A 22500-nucleotide genomic window follows, 5' to 3' on the forward strand; every position below is an offset into this window, starting at 1 on the left:
CACCGGCAAACCAAACTATACATTTCTGTGGCATAAAACTAGCACAAACAACTAATAACATACTAGCAAACATTGACACAGCATTCAAAGAAAACCCATCATACTGTTCTCACATCACCCTTTACTCCAAGTGTATTTCCGTCTAGAGAAAAATCCAGGAAGATTCATCATACGTAAATAAAGTAAAAGGTGTAACTGCCTTAGTGTCATTGCCGACGTTTCGTGTTATCGTATCCCTCAGACCATCGTCTCATCACCGATGAACAACCATTCTCTTTAGGAAAACGAAATTAAGCTGAAAAAAATTATTAATAATACAGACGTTGGTCATTCGTTTAAGGTTGTACCTTTCATTGATATATATACATCACACATACATACACACACATATATACTGTATACACTATATATATATATATATATATATATATATATATATATATATATATATATATATATATATATATATATATATATATATGTATAATCTGTGAGAAACAGAACGAAGGGTTTGCTTTATTCTCTCCTTTTCTGATGTTTTGCTTTTTCCTTCTTTTTCTGATATATCACACACCGCCGCCGAGATTTTTCACTATTCTCTCAAGATATACTGAAAAATTGATCAACCACTATGAGTTAAATGTTCTCGTTTAACTGCCTTTCATTATACTGTACTATTACTGCACTAAGCATTTCGGAGCAATTCCAGGATATCAAGACATGAATAATTATAATTACACAAGATGTTAAATTCGTTACACTAATAAAACGGTATTATTCTCACATGTAGCTCAACCCCATAACAACCTTCATTGCACTCTATGTTTTATGAATTCCTGCCTATGGACTAAAGCTAACGCACTGTGCATGAAACAGCATTATCAAAATCTTCCTATGTGAAAGGAATATGAGAAATCCATGGTTAATGTTGGGTAAGATTATATACATACACACACATATGTATATACTGTACATTTATATGGATCCGAAAGTACCTCAGTATTACAACATACTAAAAAGAACCCCCAGAGATTTCAACAGGGTGAAGAAGGTAATCCAAGGATTCTAAACAGATGTGCAAAGTCCGTAGACTTTTTAAAACTACTCCTGAGTATTCTTCGTGATTGTTGAAGAACGGTACATAAAAAAAAAAAATTACAGAACATCCTAATACGAGCAACGGCACGTAAACAAATGCAACAGGAAAAGAGCGAGAGAGCGCGGAATTCTAATCTAGCTCAAATGAAATAACACATGCCTCGACAAGTCTATTACTGCTGTAGCATTACTTACAAATTATTAAAAATTTCAACTCATGAAAGTAATGAATACAACTACCACCATCAAAGGCAAAGGCACAAACAGGAGATGAATGGGTTGAAAGTGAAAATGAGATAACTTGAAAAAAAAAAAAATGAGAGCGAGGACAGCGCGTAGCTATAAAGGCAGTTAAGACTAATGAGGGAAAATAAATATAAACAAAGAGCCACAAAACTTCAAGTTCAAATGCATTTGCTTAATTATTAAAAACGTAAATGGAGCTACTACTTATCACAAGGGCAATAATCTATCTAGTGATTATCCGCATCAATTTAAACATTATGACATGCGGTTTGTCTTAATGGAAGTTAATTGCATCATTATATAAGTAGGTTAAGGATATAAAGAATAACTTTCTCATGGGAATCTTTGATCTGCTTTTTATCAGAGGAATGTGGAAATTGAAATATTCAGCTAAATACACGATTTGCATCATTATCAGCATCTAATACGTTTTCAAACGTAAACATTATGCATAAAAACTGCTTTCAACATCAGCAACCTTATTGTAAACAGTAATATTAGACGATCTGTCAATGAAAAACATTATCATCATCACTGTTGTTGTTATAAGACAAATTCTGAAAAATAAACATTTAAATGAACTTTCATCATCAGCATCATTATTTTCTCTGTCATTATTATTAAAGACTACAAAAACCGCTACCGAGGCCAAAAATACAAATTGATAGTTACGCTTTCTAGCAACTTTTATGGATATATCGACAAGGTAAGCTCGATTACTTAGTGTAGTTTGCTGTAATAGGAAAAAAAATGGAGAATTTCTTGAGGTAAAAACACAAGCCGACGAAAAGCTAAAAATAAAAATAACACCGAATGGGACCTATTTGTCTGTCTGAAGACATAAGCAGATGGCATTCAAGTAACTCTGCTATTACCACAAAACGGAGAACGGAGAAACGCCTGTGAAGGTCATACTAATTACAACTACTGTATGTTAATGATTTTAGGAAAGTTGGAAACTTTTGGGGTGAGTTACTGATAAAGGAAATCGTATAATGTACATGATGTCGTGCAATGAAAAATAAAATCTTGTATGTAAAATACTTCTGTAATGAAAACCTATATAACTTTGTACCCATTTTTTAAAAATTAAAATCCCTTACCAAATTTTGCAAACATCTATATTAGTTTGACTGAAGCAGGGTTTAACTATTTCTATTTAATTTGGTTACCTCTCCAGCATACAACATTATTTGCATAGATAAAACTCTTCACATGAAGGACGTCAATAGACAGGAATAATCAGCAGAAATTACAACTAAAGCTATATTTTACATATCTAATTACTAAAGAAGTAAGCAATATAGAAGAAATGCAACTAAAATCATCTAAATTTATGCTGGATAAGCCTAAGTTTAATTGCAAGAGGAAAAATTGCATTTATAAGTTTATATATCATGGCTAAAAGTATATAAACACTGATTTTTAAAAATGGATTTTAGCCTTAAAACATCAAACAGGGAAAACTACTACATTACTAATATATTTATTCTACTTTAAAGGATTTAAATCAATATTTAAGTTAATACTAAAAGAACATATTCAACTACATTACTAATATCTTTATTCTACTTTAAAGGATTTAAATTAATATTTAAGTTAATACTAAAAGAAAATATTCAACTACTTTACCAATATATTTATTCTACTTTAAAGGATTTAAATTAATATTTAAGCTAATACTAAAAGAAAATATTCAACAAGATGAAACGATAGAGAGAAAAACCAGAAAGGGAAAGGAACAAGAGGAAGCATTTAGTATGAGAGAAAAAGAACAAAAAGGAATGGTGGTAAAAAAAGATAAGGGCTGAGAAACACCGAAAGGTGTCGTAAAAGATCCTCATAAGAGATGAAAGGAGGAAGAGAAATACTAGAGAATAAAGGGAACAAAAGAAAGCATTTACTACGAGAGAAAGAAAAGGGAATGGTGAAGAAACAGAAAAGCTGAGAACTGAAGAAAGGAGTCGTAAAAGGTCAGATAAAGAGAGGAAAGAAGGAAGAAAACAGACACAAGGTCAAAGAACAGGAAAAATATCTATAAAGAGAGGAAGCGAAAAATAATAATACCAATTAGAATAAAAGGAAGCTAAATAAATGAAGAAATGAGACAAGGAAAACAGCTAATAAACGAAAAAAATAAGAAACAGAACCAAAGGATGACGACTGCGAGATAGATCTAGTCTATCTCGCAATCGAGAAGAAAAAGTGAAATGTAATGAAATTAACAGAATTTATACAAAATGAGAGAGAGAGAGAGAGAGAGAGAGAGAGAGAGAGAGAGAGAGAGAGAGAGAGAGAGAGAGAGAGAGAGAACTAATATCTAAAATCGAGCAAACTTCTTACCTTTGAACCCACTAGCACCAAAACGGTCTACCCCCTGAGCCACCATACCTGAAGAGAGAGAGAGAGAGGAAAACCTTCATTAGAAAAGTATTCACCAAAGAGGAATCCAGATGTAAAGCCTTACAGAGAAGAGTGCGGGCCGTAATTCTAACAAATTTCTACCTCATTTCAAATAACTGTCCATTAACTCTGCAGCAGCAACTGCGAGCAGCGGAAAAGGGGGATGGGGAGGGGGAAGGGCTAAGAGTCGGGGAGATCAAAAGTGAAATGCACTTTTGCATCCCTCGTGGCAGAGTTCAGTCGCTTTGATGCATTGCGGACGATGTCGCAACGCTCCACGTTACCTCATCAGCGCAATTGCTCTTATTGCGCGTTCAGCCGGACGCGGTTAACAGCAATCAACTTCTTTGATCTCTGTCGATATGAAGAAAATGGAGTCAACAAGGCATTTCCGCCTCGGGGGTTCAGCTTTTTCCTTATTGCCATCTGGCAGTAAAAACACTGCAAGCCATCATTCCATACGATAACTAAACCCACTCTGGAGTGAATCATGCTTTTATACTAAGGTATGTATGATTGCTTTCAAATTCCTTCCTGCATTCAATGCTTAAGTATAATTTGCCCTAGACACTTGAACAGCCATCACTCCGAAGCATCTGCTCCAGATGCTTTTTGTTCAAGAAAGCCATATCGCTTTATAGAAAACAAACACATGTTCTTGATTTTTATCTTCTTGATACTATGAGATCAAGAATATTTTATTTATTACGGGTTAAAAACAGGAATTAGAAACATGGCATTTCTAAAAATCACTGTCACATGTAAACATATCTCAGCGTAGAATCATTCACCAGTACATAAAATTGAGAGAGAGAGAGAGAGAGAGAGAGAGAGAGAGAGAGAGAGAGAGAGAGAGAGAGAAGAATCTGTTAAATGTCTGCCAAGGGAATTTCACAGTTAGAAGCAGTGATCGTAGATAAGAAGAACATTTCATCCTTTCCAGGCCCCTGTCATGTGCGGGAATGACATTTTAAGTCAGCCGTGAACTTTTCATTGCCGATTTAGCCATGTGTTAGGAGAGAGAGAGAGAGAGAGAGAGAGAGAGAGAGAGAGAGAGAGAGAGAGAGAGAGAGAGAGAGAGATTACTGATTGAAATTACAAATGAATGAATCTAGTCACTTAACAATTGCAATGAGACATTTTATTTGCTCAGTTTCCATTACCAGAGAGAGAGAGAGAGAGAGAGAGAGAGAGAGAGAGAGAGAGAGAGAGAGAGAGAGAGAGAGACTTGCGTTCTTCATGAGTCCTAACAGAAGACAGATGCACTGCTTGCTGGTATACATACAAAGGGGAAACGACCATAATAATGTAGAATACGGTAAAAAAAACAGTTTACAACATATATATATATATATATATATATATATATATATATATATATATATATATATATATATATATATATATACTGTATATAATATAATAACAACCAATTTCAATTTTCATTAGAATGTTTCATTACTGCTTGATGAATCCACGTTTAACAACAGCAAGACAAGGTCCGTGTCAACGAAAGAGGCGTTCAATACATCCAAAATGGACAAAATACTAAAGCTGTGAGAAAATCAGGCACCAAATGTGCCTCAGGTTCTGCTAATCACAATATTAAATTCGGAAGTTAAAAAAACACAATGTAATGTAATCTTTGATGTCTAAAATAGACAAATAATACAATTTTCAACTTCGTATTGCTTGGTAAAACTGACTATACCAGGAAGCGAGTTTTCATTGAATAAAAAAAAAAAAAGCATTAATAGGAGGATGACAACCCATACTGAGAACAACAAGTAATACACGACTCTACAGACAAGAAAATGAAAGAGAAACTGGAGCCATGACAGACGGGGCTATCTATAGTACCGTAATAACAACGAACCATTGTCGTTGTCTTCAGCAACTTCACACAAAAGACATCGCATGCGCGGGCGAGGGAGAAAGAGAGAGAAAAGATGAAAGTGAATGAGACTGCGTTCAGATCACCAGAGAGAGAGAGAGAGAGAGAGAGAGAGAGAGAGAGAGAGAGAGAGAGAGAGAGAGAGAGAGGTGTGCAAGCCAACAACAGTTGCCTCTCCATCACGATACACCTCACGATGGAAGACTCCTCCAACTTTCACTCTTGGGAATAAAGAAGAGACACGCGAGCCGACAACACACGGCTGTTTGTTGCAAATGGAATTCTTTGCGTCGCCTGCCATCCATAATTAAATGACTATTACGCTTAATACGAGCGATAACCCCCTTTTCATTCAATCGCTTTTACGAGCCACATTTGAATCCTGGATACATGAGGATGCTTTTAGCTCAAGTTCTCTCTCTCTCTCTCTCTCTCTCTCTCTCTCTCTCTCTCTCTCTCTCTCTCTCTCTCTGTATAATATATATATATATATATATATATATATATATATATATATATATATATATATAAACATTATTGCAACTCACAACTAAGCTGTATATCAGTTAACAAGAGCTATAAGAAATATGAGCATAATTCACTACAGAAATTTACCTTTCCTTCAAAACATCATATTATAAAACAACTCTCTCTCTCTCTCTCTCTCTCTCTCTCTCTCTCTCTCTCTCTCTCTCTCTCTCTCTCTCTCTCTCCGGAAAACAAGGGAATGGAGAGGAACCCTTCGCGTGGGTCAAGCAACATAACAAACACGAACACAAACAAGCAAACGAGAGGAGTGCAAACCACAATTGGCAAGTTTGTGGCAAAGCGGAGGTGGAAGTGGGTGTTCACGTGATGCTTTCGTACTTTAGCTCTTTATTAATTATACGAACTTGTCTGTTATTAGATTTTTCATCACAACTAACTCCATGTTGACCTTCTGCAGGTGATTTCACCTGTGAATCATATTCAGTCGATCAATAAACATAATCAGAATCAATAACACATAAGGCCATAATACAGTACAAAAAGAACGCGTGCATCGACAATGTCCTGAGAATAAGATGGCATCTCATTACTTTTCCATTTCCTTGACCTTCGAGGTCTAGCACAAACAAAAACAAATCATATATTCGTAATATATATACAAATATAGACATACATATATAGTATATACATACATACATACATACATATATATATATATATATATATATATATATATATATATATATATATATATATATATATATATATATATATATGAGAGAGAGAGAGAGAGAGAGAGAGAAAGAGAGAGAGAGAGAGAGAGAGAGATACACACATATGTTTCAATGTGTATATATGTTTCGTATATCTTGACTTGGAGTTAGCCACAACATCTGTACACCAAACTCTCTACAGGAACCAGGCAACAGATGATCAGCAAAAGACACAGATGGATGAGAAAGTTAAAGGCCGGAAGCCGATAAGTTTTTTATATTCCTTTTTTATTAAGTCTCAGTGTGGACTTACAGAGGCAATGAAGTGGCTAGCCTTTGGTTATCCACCTGACCCCAAAACAGGTTTTCCTTTGCACGAAAGGAGTGGTTAGGATCTAGCGGTACCTGAGGAATGGAGGAGACGACAGCAATGCGGTGAGGTGTAGCGTCTAAATGAATGCAGCCATGGTTTAGGACAACTGTTATATATGGGTACCACACATTTCACTGTTATCGAAAGCTAAAACTTCAGTGCTATCTATATAACACAAGTCGAATTTTCTCTACAGGTAAACCAGTTTAGAGTTCGAGTTATTTATAGATAACAAAGCTACGTGAACCACAGTTCAGTTTTATCCACAGATGACACTACTTGGTCTTTCTTATGGGCAAGACAGCAGTATTCTCTACCGATAACTACGGATAACCCAACTACGATGTTATCCAAGGATAACAGAGCTAATTCTTATTAAAAGATGCCACACTGCCTGGTTAATGTAAAACTGGCAAAACATTTTCGCCCTAAACGTAACTCCGGCGTTTAAGAAAAAAAATAGCCAGGTTGGTAACATTACCATCGACAGCGGCTATACAATCAAGACTAATTACTCCCATAAAGTGAACAGATGCCAAGGTTTTCGAAGCAGCTTTCCTCTCAAGTACATAGAAATCTGACAAGATGTCTATGAGATGGCTGAAACCGCCCTTTGTGGTACGCTTACACTATATAGCTGGCGTTCCTTCTGGCTATGTGTCGACAAAACATTTATTTGTGGAACAGAAGCTGGATCATAAAAACAGGGACTGCATAGGTTTACGAGAGAGAGAGAGAGAGAGAGAGAGAGAGAGAGAGAGAGAGAGAGAGAGAGAGAATGATCCGTATTCTAAAGGGCTACGTACTTTACATCTACTTAACTATAGGGCAAAAATTCAGAGCAAATGCCGAAGTATTTCATAACCAATGGCACTGTGGACCACCGGGAGTTCGCTGTCTACTTTACAACGGAAATAATAACATACCTACACAGACTAACAACCAGGTTGCTAACTACAATGACAGTAAGCTATAATGAGAGAGGGAGAGAAAGAGATGCTATGAGAAACTATTAAGAACTTTCCATTCACTTCAACCCTGAGAACTGGTTGCACCATTAAAGAGTTCAACGTTGGGCAACAAAAACGTATAAAAAATGGGTTGCTCAGCTGAAGCCACAGAAGGCACCATATACCCAAGTGTAGTAGTGCCCCGTGGCAGGGCACGAAGAGTGAATGCTATAAGAAAAACTGAAGGTTTCTTTGAAACATACCAATGAGTTGGATCACAAAGATTTTCTTGGCGAAGGACTGTACAAAGGCTGAAAATGTCTGTTTTCATGATTACCTTAGGCTTGAATTTTGAGAATGCTTCGCATCCACCATGTTGTGTTACGTACAATATTAGAAAATTTGCTTGTAAAGAAATGTATTCCTCAATATTTATTTCACAACACCTACTTTGCAATTCAGAGGGCTTTCACAGCATGCAAATACACACACACACACACATATATATATATATATATATATATATATATATATATATATATATATATATATATATATATATATATATATATATATATATATATATATATATATATATATATATATATATATATATATATACGGTACATAAATACAAACACGTACGCGCGCTAGCACACGCAACACAGACAAAAAGTCAATCTCATTTTAAGCGTAAACCTAAATTTACAGTAATAAATTGTTCGTGCAATTTAGTTGACGATTCTGCTCAACAAGCACGAAATCATTTTATTTACCAGCTGCTAGCCACCAAGTGGCCAGACTTATCAGAAACTCACAAAATGAAAAGATAAAATCTTTTAAAAAGAATAACCCACTGTGAACTCGTTTCATTGTTCAAACGGCAAACACAGTCTGAACGATCGGTGCTGGTTTATTTACAGTGGAATTTTCCACTTCTCCTCAGATGCGATGGTTGTTAACTGAATTTTGAACCAGAGGCTGTGGTCATTAGTACATAGTAAATTGCTGTCTAATTATATAAGGCTTAAGTAGATCTTTTGCAAGACAAAATAATGGAATCTGGACAAATAAAACACATCCCAACACACGCATTCATAAAACATATTTACCAAAATAAACGCAAAAAAAATTTTGTTCAGTGTACCTTAGTTTAACCAGACCACTGAGCTGATTAACAGCTCTCCTAGGGCTGGCCCGAAGGATTAGACTTATTTTACGTGGCTGAGAACCAATCGGTTACCTAGCAACGGGACCTACAGCTTATTGTGGAATCCGAACCACATTATACCGAAAATGAATTTCTATCACCAGAAATAAATTCCTCTAATTCTTCATTGGCCGGCCGGAGACTCGAACTCGGGCTTAGCAGAGCGCTAGCCGAGAACTCTACCGACTCCCCCAACGAGGAGCTAAAATAAACGCAACAAACGCTAATAACCGCAAGCTGAACGAAAACGTTAGAATGAAAACATTTTTCTCGCATAAAACACGATGCAATAAAATACGAATAAGAACGCACAAAAAATATAAACATCGCAAGTGGTTGTAGCCTACGTGCCTGATAAGGACTGCAACGGGAGCTTTTGTCTTCAAGACAAACCGATTAACCTGCGGAATGGAAGAGTCATTCCTTCATGTCCTCAAGCTCCTTCGATTCCGATGGAAGGGCGCGGCAGAGAACGGAGATAAAAATCTCGGGTAAGGGCACACGTGATGACGTTTCATAAATAGCAGTCACCGTTACCAGCCACTATAGTTATCTGTGCCAACAGCATTTAACGGTTGGTGGCCGTTACGTCGAAAAAATTATTGAAAAATCATATTGGCTCTTCGGTCTCTTTCTAGTTTTCTGAAAAGAAAACTTTGTCTGTCCGTCCGCACTTTTTTCTGTTCGCCCTCAGATCTTAAAAACTACTGGGGCTATAGGGCTGCAAATTATGTTGATCATCCATCCTCCAATCACCAAACATAACGAATTACAGCCCTCTAGCGTCAGTAGTTTTTATTTTATTTAAGGTTAAAGTTAGCCATGATCTGCTTCTGGCAACACAGGCCACCACGGCCGGCTGAGGTTTCATGAGCCGCGGCTCAAACAGCATGATACAGAGACCACCGAAAGATAGATCTGTTTTCGGTGGCCTTCATTATAAGCTGTACAGAAAACTCGACTGCCCCGAAAAATCTTCGGGGGATTTTTTACTTGTTATTTTAAAAAATGACTTTTTAATGAGACAATTTTTTTGCATGTACTTTTATTCCTGTTACTGTTCATCTTGTTGATGAGTTATCTTTTAACACATATTGTAATCTTCGTAAATCTTGGTACGGTATATATTTACCTCTTACGCTACCGCCGAATCTAGCCAAATAATGAATGACTTTAAATCTTGTTCAGTTCAAAATTGTCATATGGTTAATCACCTTCTCAAGACCTTGAATCATAAGCTGAATGTTTTTAACCGTTTGGCCGCTGGGATGAACCATGTTGTCTAAATATGGTCCCCCCGTTCCTTTATTCAAGGCTAATAGTTTGGTTAACCACTCTTCACAATAATCTTGTCACTTGAATCACTCTGCAAGTGTTACAAATGAATTATCATTCATTAAATACCTTTGTCCAATTTTTGTCACTCAGCTGATCCCTATGTCCAAGTCGTGCACCTGAAATCATTTTCTGAAACGCCGCTACCACACGATCCTATTACAGACACCTTGTCACCTTACCAATTTACTCTCTTCCTGTTAGTAATTATTGCAGTTGTACACCACATTTTGCACTTGTCACTTCATTAATCACAACGTGCAAACCATACCGCAAGAGTTAACTGTTTGCCCGTTCGCTTATTGACGTAATGACGTTGCTTTCTCAGGCAGTCCAAGCAGCGGGATGTGGGTCACTATTCTGTACAAACAACGTGACGGTGGACTTTTTCTCCTGTTAACGTCCGTATTTAGACTGGAATTACCTGTTGGCTCCAAGAAAGGTTAGGTAAAGTTGGTTCGCAAACTGGCTTTCTTAATCATTCCACCGAGTACTGTGCTAAGTGTTATTTTGGCCAAGACACCGTTTCCCTGTAGCTATGAGAAAGAAGGCTATTCTCTCTCTCTCTCTCTCTCTCTCTCTCTCTCTCTCTCTCTCTCTCTTGGCGATGGCACGTCTAACTCACAATAGGCCGTACCGTGTTCATATTCCGAACAGGACGAGGAAGGGAACACGGTTGTGTTCCCAAATAATCCAGCGAGCAAATGTTGACCTGAGCTATGAATCATACACCAACCAAGTTTTATAAAACTGAGAGAGAGAGAGAGAGAGAGAGAGAGAGACGTGAATGTTCATTTTTCTGTCAAATTGTAATAATCAACTCGCTGAGATGAAACCGATCATAAGAGATTTCATAAATATACTCTCTGTGTGTGTGTGTGTGTGTGTGTGTGTGTGTGTGTGTGTGTGTGTGTGTGTGTGTGTGTGTGTGTGTGTAGACAGTTCCAAAGTTCCAAAGACTTCTTTTGATCAAGACCAGATGTAACCCAAAACATCAAATACTTGGGGACTCGCTGAAGATTTTATAAATAATGTAGTCAAGCTCTCAAATGAGAGAATCGGCAGATAAAGTTGGTGTATAAATAAAATTTCAGCCGACATTTCTTAACAAAGCAATCCAATATTAGGAACATTACACAGAACAAGATATTTTTCAAGAATTCTTCCCCATCGCAACTGATTCGACAGAATACAAAACTAACATTCTATTGTAAGCATTCAACACATTTTATTCTGGTGAACACTGTACAATCACACCATTGTGATTCTAATTGGAGTCTACCAATTAATGAGCTGACGAAAAAAACCGGAACAAATTAGAAAGGAGAATAGATTCCTTTGAAGTTGGTCGATAAATAGTTTGCTAACCAATCGCTCAACGTAAAAAACGTTTAAAACACGGATCGCAATCAGTACAATTTGCGCATAACAAAGAGGATTTTAAATTCCTGTTTATATATCCCCTGGTCTTAAGTAGATTAATATATATTTTATGTATATGTATATGTATATATATATATATATATATATATATATATATATATATATATATATATATATATATATATATATATATATATATATATATATATATATATATATCATAATGCTCTTTTTGTACACATGGATATCACATATAGAGAGAGAGAGAGAGAGAGAGAGAGAGAGAGAGAGAGACAGAGAGAGAGGAAACCACATTACATTAACCCTTCCTCCAAGTTTTGTGCCGACTAGATGTTTTAGCTTTTTGATTACATAACAGAGGCTCATTACATCATTACGATATAACCCATTACCGGCCCATCAATCTCTCTCTCTCTCTCTCTCTCTCTCTCCTCTCCGCGTAGAACTATTCGCTGTACCTGTTCCAGATGTCAACATTGAAGAAGGAGGAACGAGAGAGAGAGAGAGAGAGAGAGAGAGAGAGAGAGAGAAAGTGGACATTGCTTTGGAATTATTATTAGACGGTCATTACCAATTGGTTGAGTAACTATGCTCTATGACCGCAGATTTCGTAATGGCTCGGAAGAAGGAAGGAAAAAAAAAACGCGAAAGCTCTACACAGGAAAAGAATCATTTGCTTGTCCAAGGTTAATTTGACGGGTCATAGACTACACTTCACTTTCATTCAGAGACATAAACACTATATATATATATATATATATATATATATATATATATATATATATATATATATATATATATATATATATATATATATATATATATATATATATCTGCATTAAGTAATATTGATTGTACCGTTTCCTGTGTACTACTGAGCAAATTTGAAGACTGATTTTTTTTTTAATGTAACTCTCCTCCTTACTATCGCTCGTGTCATTTAAGTGACGTATTTTTATTCAGTTCAAATGTTATACTGTATACCAATAAAGGACGATTTGAAGTTATTCTAATTACCATAGTCATTTCCATGTGTATATTATGCACTATTACCAAAATCAACTTATTCCCCAGAAATCCACAAATAAAATTCTTTCGTCCCTTGAGCAGCAATTTTCTATTGGTACCAAAACGATATACTGTAGAATAGAATCACTTTTTCGCCACCGATTACAGCGCTGTTACAGTTAGTCTTTCAGATGTTTAAAAAACAAACACACACAAAAAGAAAACCGACTCCATTCACTCAACGATAATGACGGCGATATCCGAGCTCAGTTATCGTCATGCCAGCAATGGCAAAGTGTTTCACTTTCCCCGATATTCTATTGTTAAAGTTCATCCAACAATGAAGCCCCGCTCAAAACACGTGAGGATGCTACGTCGGTTTCCTACGCAAATTTTTTTTCTTTTTTTTTTTTTTACTTTTTCCCGCACTACCGCAGTTTCCTTTTACTTTACTACTGACAAAGAATGATCTCTCTCTCTCTCTCTCTCTCTGCACTAAGTCAGGGTTAGGCTATTATTTGTGAATTTATTTATTGTCTACAATGTTACTGCTTGTTTTCACTTTTGTTATTGGTTAAAATAACGTGAAGGACGCTCTATACCTCTCGAAATTAAATCTCTAAACGTTGTAGCTGTCAACTGTATACAACGCCATATCTAATTTCACTGTAACTTTTTTCTATGATTAATATGATGGATTCTCTCTCTCTCTCTCTCTCTCTCTCTCTCTCTCTCTCTCTCTCTCTCTCTCTCTCTCTCTCTCTCTAGTAAAACTACGAGAGGCAAATTAGACGAACAATTCTTTGCTTTAAAAAACATACAAGAGAAATAATATCTAACATATGAAACTTATCTAACAACTACGAAAAAACCTAAGTTATGAAACAAATGAAAGAATGCATAAAAAAGTAATAAAAGTAACAATAACAATACAAAAAGTAATAAAAGTAACAATATCAAAACGAAGCGGAAAAATCCTTCCTCTGCATCTCCACAATCATTTATCAAAAAAGAAGAAAAAAAAATCATAGAGGGTTCCATAAATTCACACTTCTCTGTGAGCAAGCTTCACATTTTTCTCAAGACCCGTCTCGGTCTCGTCACCTAAAGAAAAAAGAGCCTCAGACAGAACAGTAAGCGTAGGCTTGTCTGCGGATGCGCTGCAATGATTGTTATTTCATTACGTGAGTGAATGTGACTGTAAACCAGCTGGAAAAATTACGTGGGTGAATTTGCATGCGCGAATTAATGTGAAAATAGTAATTTATTCCAGCGCGTGCGAGGACGTAGGAATGTTTTCCTTGACAAAAGCTGTTTTCAGACAATTAATCAGTATTGTACCTATACAGAAGAAAATTATTCAAATTAACACCTTGATAACCAAATTATATACACGAACCAACTGCTCTTATTGCTGAATGCAGAGTCATTTTCATTAAGCAAAGCTCTCATGATCAGTTCAGGAAAATGTCACAAGGAAGGTGAAAATCAGAATGTAATACAGTACGTGTTATGCTTGGCTGATGGAGAAATTACAACAGGCAGCGTTCGTAATAGGAATGCAAACTTTTTTTTTTATAAATAATTGTTAAAAAGTGTTTCGCATGTAACTACAATGGAGTTTCAACAATCGGTCGATAAAAATTACTTATTAGTTATAAATGATCGTGAACATAATTACTGTATGTCTCTCCATCCATATCTTTATTATTTTCAATCTCCGGCATAGCCGTCAAGTTGGGGCACACTTTCTTCTTCTTCTTCAAATATCATTATCTCTCGTTAAACAAACTATGGTTTTCATACCAAGTCCAAGATATGTTTATAGTAGGTCGAATCATCAGCGGTTACTGAAAACTATAAAAAAAATGCCCGGCGCTGAAAAATCTAAGTGTTCTCCATCTTGCAATAGAGTCACATGTTGATTGGAGGAGGAGGAGGAGGAGGAGGAGATAAAGGCAATAAAAACAAAAAACTGCAATAACTAAAGGATCAATCCCACCTTGTATAATAATATTTGCACTGGAAAACACCATCAACCCATAAGGCAAGAGAGAAATACCTGGGCAGTAATAAAGCTTATTCCGGAACTTGCCTCTTACTTCAATAGCCGTATACATAATCAGACGGCAAATTCTTGGACAATAAACATCGGCTAATGCCACCTTCTTTGCCTTAATGCGTCTCACTGTTTTCTACAGCAACGTCGCTGTTCTGCTTGTCGAGAGGCTTTTTTTTTTTTTCAAACATTATGGTCATACATTCGCCTACTTGTATTCTTTAATATTCACAGAAATATTCATCCATAATTATGGAGAGTGAGGGTGCATGACGCTATATCACGAGCACATATGAATGCATGAGTATAAGCAAGAGACCGTGATGGAATAAAGCCAGCTCAATCAAGAACAACAACATGCAAGAGAGAGAGAGAGAGAGAGAGAGAGAGAGAGAGAGAGAGAGAGAGAGAGAGAGAGAGAGAGAGAGAGTTATGGAGTTATGAAGTGCTAGTCATCACAAAGAAAGCACTGTAGCCGAGGAGCGACAACACTAATAAAGGATTAGCTAAAGACTAGGAAGAGGGTGCTATGGGCAAGGGCGTCTCCTTCCAAAGGTCACCGTGTGCCCTCGACGCCACTCTCCAATGAGTCAAAGACGACGGCCGTGCACCAGCAGGGTCCCTTGCCTGCCTTTAACTATCGCCCAGGGGCTAATTACCCCTGACGAAGGCTCGGTCCCTATGGTGATGTATCGTCACGAAAAGTGTGTTCATATTTCGGGCATAAATAATAATGGTGATGTTGATTGTTAACAGTAATGATATGAATAGTATGACCGTGATTATAAAGATGAAGATTATGAACGTTTTAAGTAAACACCCATGAACTTATGAACACGAAATGCCACACGAATAGTCAGCAGTCATTAATCTTTCGATCCGCAATGCTGATATAACGACCATCTCAAAAGCATTCTGCAAAGACCGCAAAAGAATTTCCGTCAAAAGAGCGAATCCGTAATGCGACGTATTATCATAACAAAACGCGCACAAAAACAGAATAAAACATCAGAATCAAAGGTCTACGGACGGCGCTTTCTCAATACTGCATAATAGCCGCCGAGTAGAAAGTGAAGCGTGTGGTGCCAACCAGCCAAGAGCAAAGAAGGACACTGATCAATTTCAATAAATATTTTTTTCATGATGACAACGCCAGAAGAAGCAAGGAAGCAGACGTGACTTAAAGCGCGGACAGTGAGGAGGAAAACCCTTTCTAGGAAGAACTGAAAGACGGAAATCATGAGGTCATTCCGTCAAGATCGAGGGAGTGAGGAAGGGAGGGGGAGGGAGGGAGGTTGAGAAGCCTACGAGAGAGAAGTGCGGGGTACTTGGGGTAGTACTCTTAGGATACGGAGAACGAGTATTTCCTGCTGCAACCAAGGAGTCCCGCACCCCCCAACCCCCCCAAAACTCCTGCCGTCTCTTTCTCCATCAGTCCCGTTTAAGGCCCCGTTCCTCCTCCTGCCATAATCCAGTCCCACCACCACCCGTTAGACGGGCAGACCCCTCGCAACAAACCCACCAAGACACTTTGCTGGCCTCCGAGTCCCTCCCCCTACCCCCTGCAAACAACCTCTCACCAAACCCCAGCTCCAGTACCCAGACGAGTTCTCTCGATATGTGGGCGACCTCCCTACTGGTATTTCCAGATCTCCTGACGGCGAACGATAAGGCTGAAGCCCACGGCGTCAGGTTAAAAGTGGTAGCATAGGTTGCAGGTGAGGAAACTGCGATAGCTGCAGGGGATGTTTGATTGATAGTTGAAGGGGGAAGAAAGGGAGAGGTTTCGGGTAATCTGAGAGCTCGAGGGAGGGAAGATGAAACTTTCAGCGGTGAGACAGGGCAGGCAGGGTTTTACAGACAGCAGACAGAACCTGCAATACGACTTATATTTAAAGATTCTAGCTTCACTGAAAATATGAGGAGCAATGATGCCTAATCCTTTCGACAAATGTGTAAGCATCACAGCCTCCAAAGGTCACCTGAGAAAACGCAGCGTTAAGGAAACAGGCATATTACCTTTTAAACAAATGAAATGCAGTTAGTTTAGAAAACGAAATCTCATAAATCCCATGTATGGAAAGAAATGTATTGCCGTGTAACAAATCATTAATCTTTTAAGCGGGAGCTGATGTAGAAACGTCGCTCTAGCGTATGCTGGCAAGAGGAGAGAAGGTGTAAGTAAAGAAGATAGGTGAAGGTGTGAGTGAATATGTCGGCCGAAGGTGCAAGTAGGTAAGAAGACGGAAGGTGCAAGTGGTTACGGCGCCTGAAGAAAGGGGTTCGGGAGGCGAAAGCTGCTGGGTGGGACAATGAAGAGGAAAGTTAAGAAATCTCTCTACTATAGAGTCGTCACTACGACCTGCAGTCTGAGTCAAGTCTATATCAGTGAGTGAATAGTAGGCAGACTTACAAAAAGAGTTTATGTTTTACAAAAGTATAATTACAAACACTAAAACTGAATGCTCCAAAGCCACTTTAGTGGCATGTATGAGCACCACTTCCTCAAGAAAATTTGATGCTGTTGCTGCGGTTTCATGTCTGTTGAAAAACAACTAATACTACCACCAATTTGATGGACAAGAGACAAGATCCATTTCCCCTTAAAAGTTAAAGAATATTTAAAGATTCAAGTATTCAAGGAATACTGACCACAAAACGACCACCGGATGACCACCACGAATTCTTCCCAATTTGGTTGGCTGTCGACGGTTTTTTGCCAACCTGATATTTACCTCGCAGAACATAATTACCAAATCAAAAGCTTTCTTGATCATTTTTGAACCTTTATTTTTTTAATCACAAAAATCTGAAACCGCAAAATATTGTGGTTTCTTTCAAGATTTTGGTAAATTTCGAATGAGGAACCTCTATCGAGATTCGGGCTCCAACGTTTGAGAATTTCTATCAGAAATCATAAGTACCAGTGTACGAAACCCGATCACTCATTTTTTAACCACTTCATGCCAATACACGCACGAACGGACAAATGGCGTCATTATACCCCCCTACGGGCAACTTTTCCTGGAAGAGTATGTAAATGGAAAGCATATGGTCAAACACATTTATCAGGAATTTGTGGTCTATGGTTGCCATAACAATAAAATATGTATGAAGGATGTTTCAAAAGTAAAGATTATTATAGAATAGAAACGTTACATGACAAACGAATCTAAAATAAAAATAGTCAACTTTCAACTTAGCTTATTAAGCAGACTGCCGTAAACAGACGAACATACAAAGAGATACCCACCAATAACTTTTAAGCAAGGATGCGACAAGCAATATCTTTCGAGCCAAGATACATCAAGCAATAACTAAACGTTACACTTATGGAAATACAGACACTAACTGGAACAATAATAACGAAAATTCCACATCCAAATACAGACACTCACTGGAACAATAACAACGATAATTCGACATCCATGTCCAAAAGCAATTACAAAGACATCCGATAAATCAACGGGACCAAATGAAAATCCACAATATTGAATGAGATGGCAAAGCGAATTAACCGCTGGTGAGACAATGGGAAAAATGGGCAAAAGCGAAATCTAATTCTTCTTCTTCTTCTTCCTCGCAAAGCGATTGAAATTGGAGCCCCCAAGTTAATGTCATTAATCATGGGAGGGTAAAAAGCTGAGACGAATTACTGCCACAGATAATTAATGGAAAATGGGTAATTGATAAAACATGGTAAGAGAGGTATTTATGAGGGAGAGGACAACGAATGGCGATAGCATATAATAATAAAACCTGTTAAAAATAACGTTTGAGTTCATAGCTAAATTTGCCTGTGTGAGGCAACAACAGAGAAGAGAGAGAGAGAGAGAGAGAGAGAGAGAGAGAGAGAGAGAGAGAGAGAGAGAGAGAGAGAGAGAGAGAGAGTTCTAACCCTGTGGAAGATTTCTCTTACTCGAGAACGGATGTAATGGGTTAAGCGATGTAGCGACTTCCGGATGTTAATATGACCACACGAAAGACAAGAAGATGAACGAAGCTAAAGAATAAACGAGAGAGAGAGAGAGAGAGAGAGAGAGAGAGAGAGAGAGAGAGAGAGAGAGAGAGAGAGAGAGAGTTTTCAACCCAAAACTTTGCTCCACGCTTTTATTTTTTATTTACTGATTGGACGAACGACGGCCGTGGGGCGAGCCGACTAATTTTTCCATAGCCTTAGGGTCCTGGTTTGAGCGGCAATGGATCACGAAGCTCGAGAATTCAACTGAGCGGGTAACTGGACAAAGAGAGAGAGAGAGAGAGAGAGAGAGAGAGAGAGAGAGAGAGAGAGAGAGAGAGAGAGAGCAATATGCAAGGACACCCACTCTTAGCATTATCGCACGGAACAGGCTCCCAGCAGCAGGCCTTGCAACACGACAATGTTAGCTTGCTATCCAAAAGGGTAGGAATTATATACCCCTTCCCCCTCACACGGTGCAACAAAGGTCTAATATCCGGAAAAGTCGACTGGGCATAAACCTTGATGGAAAAGAGTGCCCTTTTGTTCCAAAGAGGGCGTGGCCCTTGGTCCATGTCCTAAAATTCTACGTTTCTCGGTAAAATGAAGACTGGGTCTTGGTACGATAAGAAGTGGGATCACTTCCTATCTTCTGGGAAACTTATTTCGAGGCACAATATCAGCATTACAACTACTACTACTATTACTACTACAAATAACAACAGTTAATAATTATAGTAATTGATAATAATAATTTCATTAAAAAGAATGTCCGTTCGGGTGTCATGAAGTTTATATTTCATCCAGACGACCATTCTTTTTAAGGAAGTTTGTTTGAAAGAGGGTCTTCTTCCGAAATAATGATAATTATATTTAATCTATAACAAGCCACTTCTACAACAATACAAAAAATGATAAGTTATAATTATTAAAAGTATCATTCAAGTTTCATTAGGAGCCCCTTGAACGCATGAGCCAACCTACTCGAACTTGTCGATAAATATCGAAAAAAACGAAAAAGTAAACCAACCATGTGTTACTATCGGCGGTTCACTCATATCCACGCCCCACGAAAATGGCTGGAAGTGCACATAATCACAAATTTACGGCTATAAAACGTGGATGGGGCGTGACTCTCTACGTGAATCTACGGCCATAAAGCTGACTTCACCACTAATTAACATTTCCTCGGTTTTGGAGGCAAAAGGGGTAAGTTAGCATTATGGTCGATACCCAAGGTCTCCTTGAATGTGAAACATCGAGTCAACTTCGTCGGCTTTGTAAAAAGTTGAAGAAGATTCTTGTGAAATGCACACTATCACGAGTACAGCTGTTGGCCTTGAAGCCTTCCAACAAAATGCGCAAAACGCTAGAACTCACATTAAAATATTAGTTTTTTTATGAATACTTTCGCTAAACAGAACACTAGCAATCTGTAATTAACTCTATTTACAGCTGTTGATATTAGCCAATACCTAAAAAAAAAAAAAGGTAGTAGTTCATAGCCATCCGCCGTTAAAAATCAGCCTTCAAGTTTTATGACTGGCATAACAATACTCGAATTTCCTTTGAAGAAACAATTTTTTTTTTCATAAAAAGTAAAGCAAAATAACGAGAAAGAAAAGACGACAGCCATTTTTTCTGACCAAAATAAAAATCTGATATGAAACGTATACCACATGCATTTAATAGGTGTTACTTTATCTCCCCGGGTAAACGCTGCACTTAAATACCTTGCGTGATGTACAACAAAAAAAGATTTACAAGATAAAAAGAGGGGGGAAGGGGATGGGATGGGAGGGGAGGGGAGGGGGAGGAACACGATGAGGAACGCGCAGAATAAAATCACAGGGACTAATAAAAAAATCTTGCCTGACTCAGTTGATCTAAGATAAAGATCACGAAAAAAATGCAAGGACCGTTACCGTCTGTAACATACTACGCCTGGGAGCAAGAGCTTTGCTAAAACGAACGGAAGCTGAGCTTTGGTATGTATAATTGTGGCGTGGTTTTAAAGGCCCACATACACACACACACACACACACATTGAGCACTAGAAAAAAAGAAGGGAAAATAGTTGCACGTTGACATTTACCTGTTGGAAAAGGCTAAAAGGTCTCTCTCTCTCTCTCTCTCTCTCTCTAACCAGGCCTTTCAAAGTGTGTGCTTAGTGTGCTTATGTACGTTTAGCGTGATTATCTACATATAATTGTACGCATCCCCCTCTCTTTATCTTCCCCTAATAAAAATATACTGTACAGATGTGTCTATATACACGTCTGTACATCCTTTGCATTCTCTTTCTTTCTCTCTCAAAAAAAAGAAAAAACAATGTAATGTACAGATGCATATTTATATACTAATAAACATTCTCTCTCTCTCTCTCTCTCTCTCTCTCTCTACCAAAAAAATGTAATGTACAGATGCATATTTACATACTGATAAAAATTCTGTGTGTGTGTGAGTGTGCACTTCTTAAGTGTAACAGTCATTGCCATTCCACTATGCAAAGGTGAGAAGGAAGAAACAGAGGAGAGACCGAGAGAGAAAAAAGTTGGCATACTGGAACAAAAGGGCCACAGGACAATGCCAAACACATCACGAAGTTGAAACGAACGACTTCGAGCCATTATGGCAACAACTGGCCACATCCACTTCCCCACTATCGCCTTCTTAATTAACTGTCTATCATCATCAAAACAAAAAAACAGTGACTCGTATATGAACATCGTTACCTGTTCGTTTAATTGGTGTGTATCGAAAAACAAGCTATCGCGATTCCTGTATTTTTCAGTTTGTGTGTTTTCGTCATTTTATCCTCATTTTCATTTTTCCATTATCTTAGTCTGTCTTCTCCCTCTGTTATATTCATTTACATTTTTACCTTACACGTCTATTCACTATCCTCCTCTGTTTTCCAAATCCATCTATATTTCACTATATTCAATTACAGGAGCTCCCAATAACGACCAAACTGCTCCGTCAACCTGTCATTAATGTTCGGCTGTCATTACGTAAAAATATAGGAAGGGTAGTTTTTATGAAAATGGAACTAATTGCCCCTGATCACAAAGACAAATTTCAACTGCTACTGAAAACCTCTGTCCTGAGGCAACTGGACGAACTTAAATTAATTATCCATAATGGGGGGAAAAGACATAAAAACGATAAGCAATATCAAGAAAAGATTAGGACGTGGGGAGATAATGATCCCAGATGGAAAATGAGCTAAGAAAAAAAAAAAAGTGTAGATGAGGAATTTGGGAAGGGAATTCAACAAAGAAATGTCCTGGGGTCAAGTGCCGGACATCAGGAGCGACATCTCCCCAGGCCATGTACGGTCGTTCTAAGGACATTTGG

The 22500-nt window shown here is 37.7% G+C and overlaps 1 protein-coding gene across 5 annotated transcripts in view; it reads right to left on the reverse strand.

The window, feature by feature from the left end:
* Positions 1–22500, reverse strand: part of LOC136850149 (mucin-5AC) — a 74257-nt gene that overhangs the window by 27084 nt on the left and 24673 nt on the right. For 2 of the 5 annotated variants that reach the window (XM_067123753.1, XM_067123755.1), the window contains exon 2: positions 3688–3735. The exons of 2 other annotated variants lie outside the window; for them this stretch is intronic. In XM_067123753.1, coding sequence (XP_066979854.1) covers positions 3688–3735 — 48 coding nt within the window. Of the gene's footprint in view, positions 1–3687; positions 3736–10780; positions 11074–22500 lie in introns of those variants that run through there. One more of the 5 variants, XM_067123756.1, reaches the window with a different exon arrangement.

Source organism: Macrobrachium rosenbergii, chromosome 21 (genome assembly GCF_040412425.1).
Source record: "Macrobrachium rosenbergii isolate ZJJX-2024 chromosome 21, ASM4041242v1, whole genome shotgun sequence".
In the NCBI taxonomy this organism is placed as follows: domain Eukaryota; kingdom Metazoa; phylum Arthropoda; class Malacostraca; order Decapoda; family Palaemonidae; genus Macrobrachium; species Macrobrachium rosenbergii.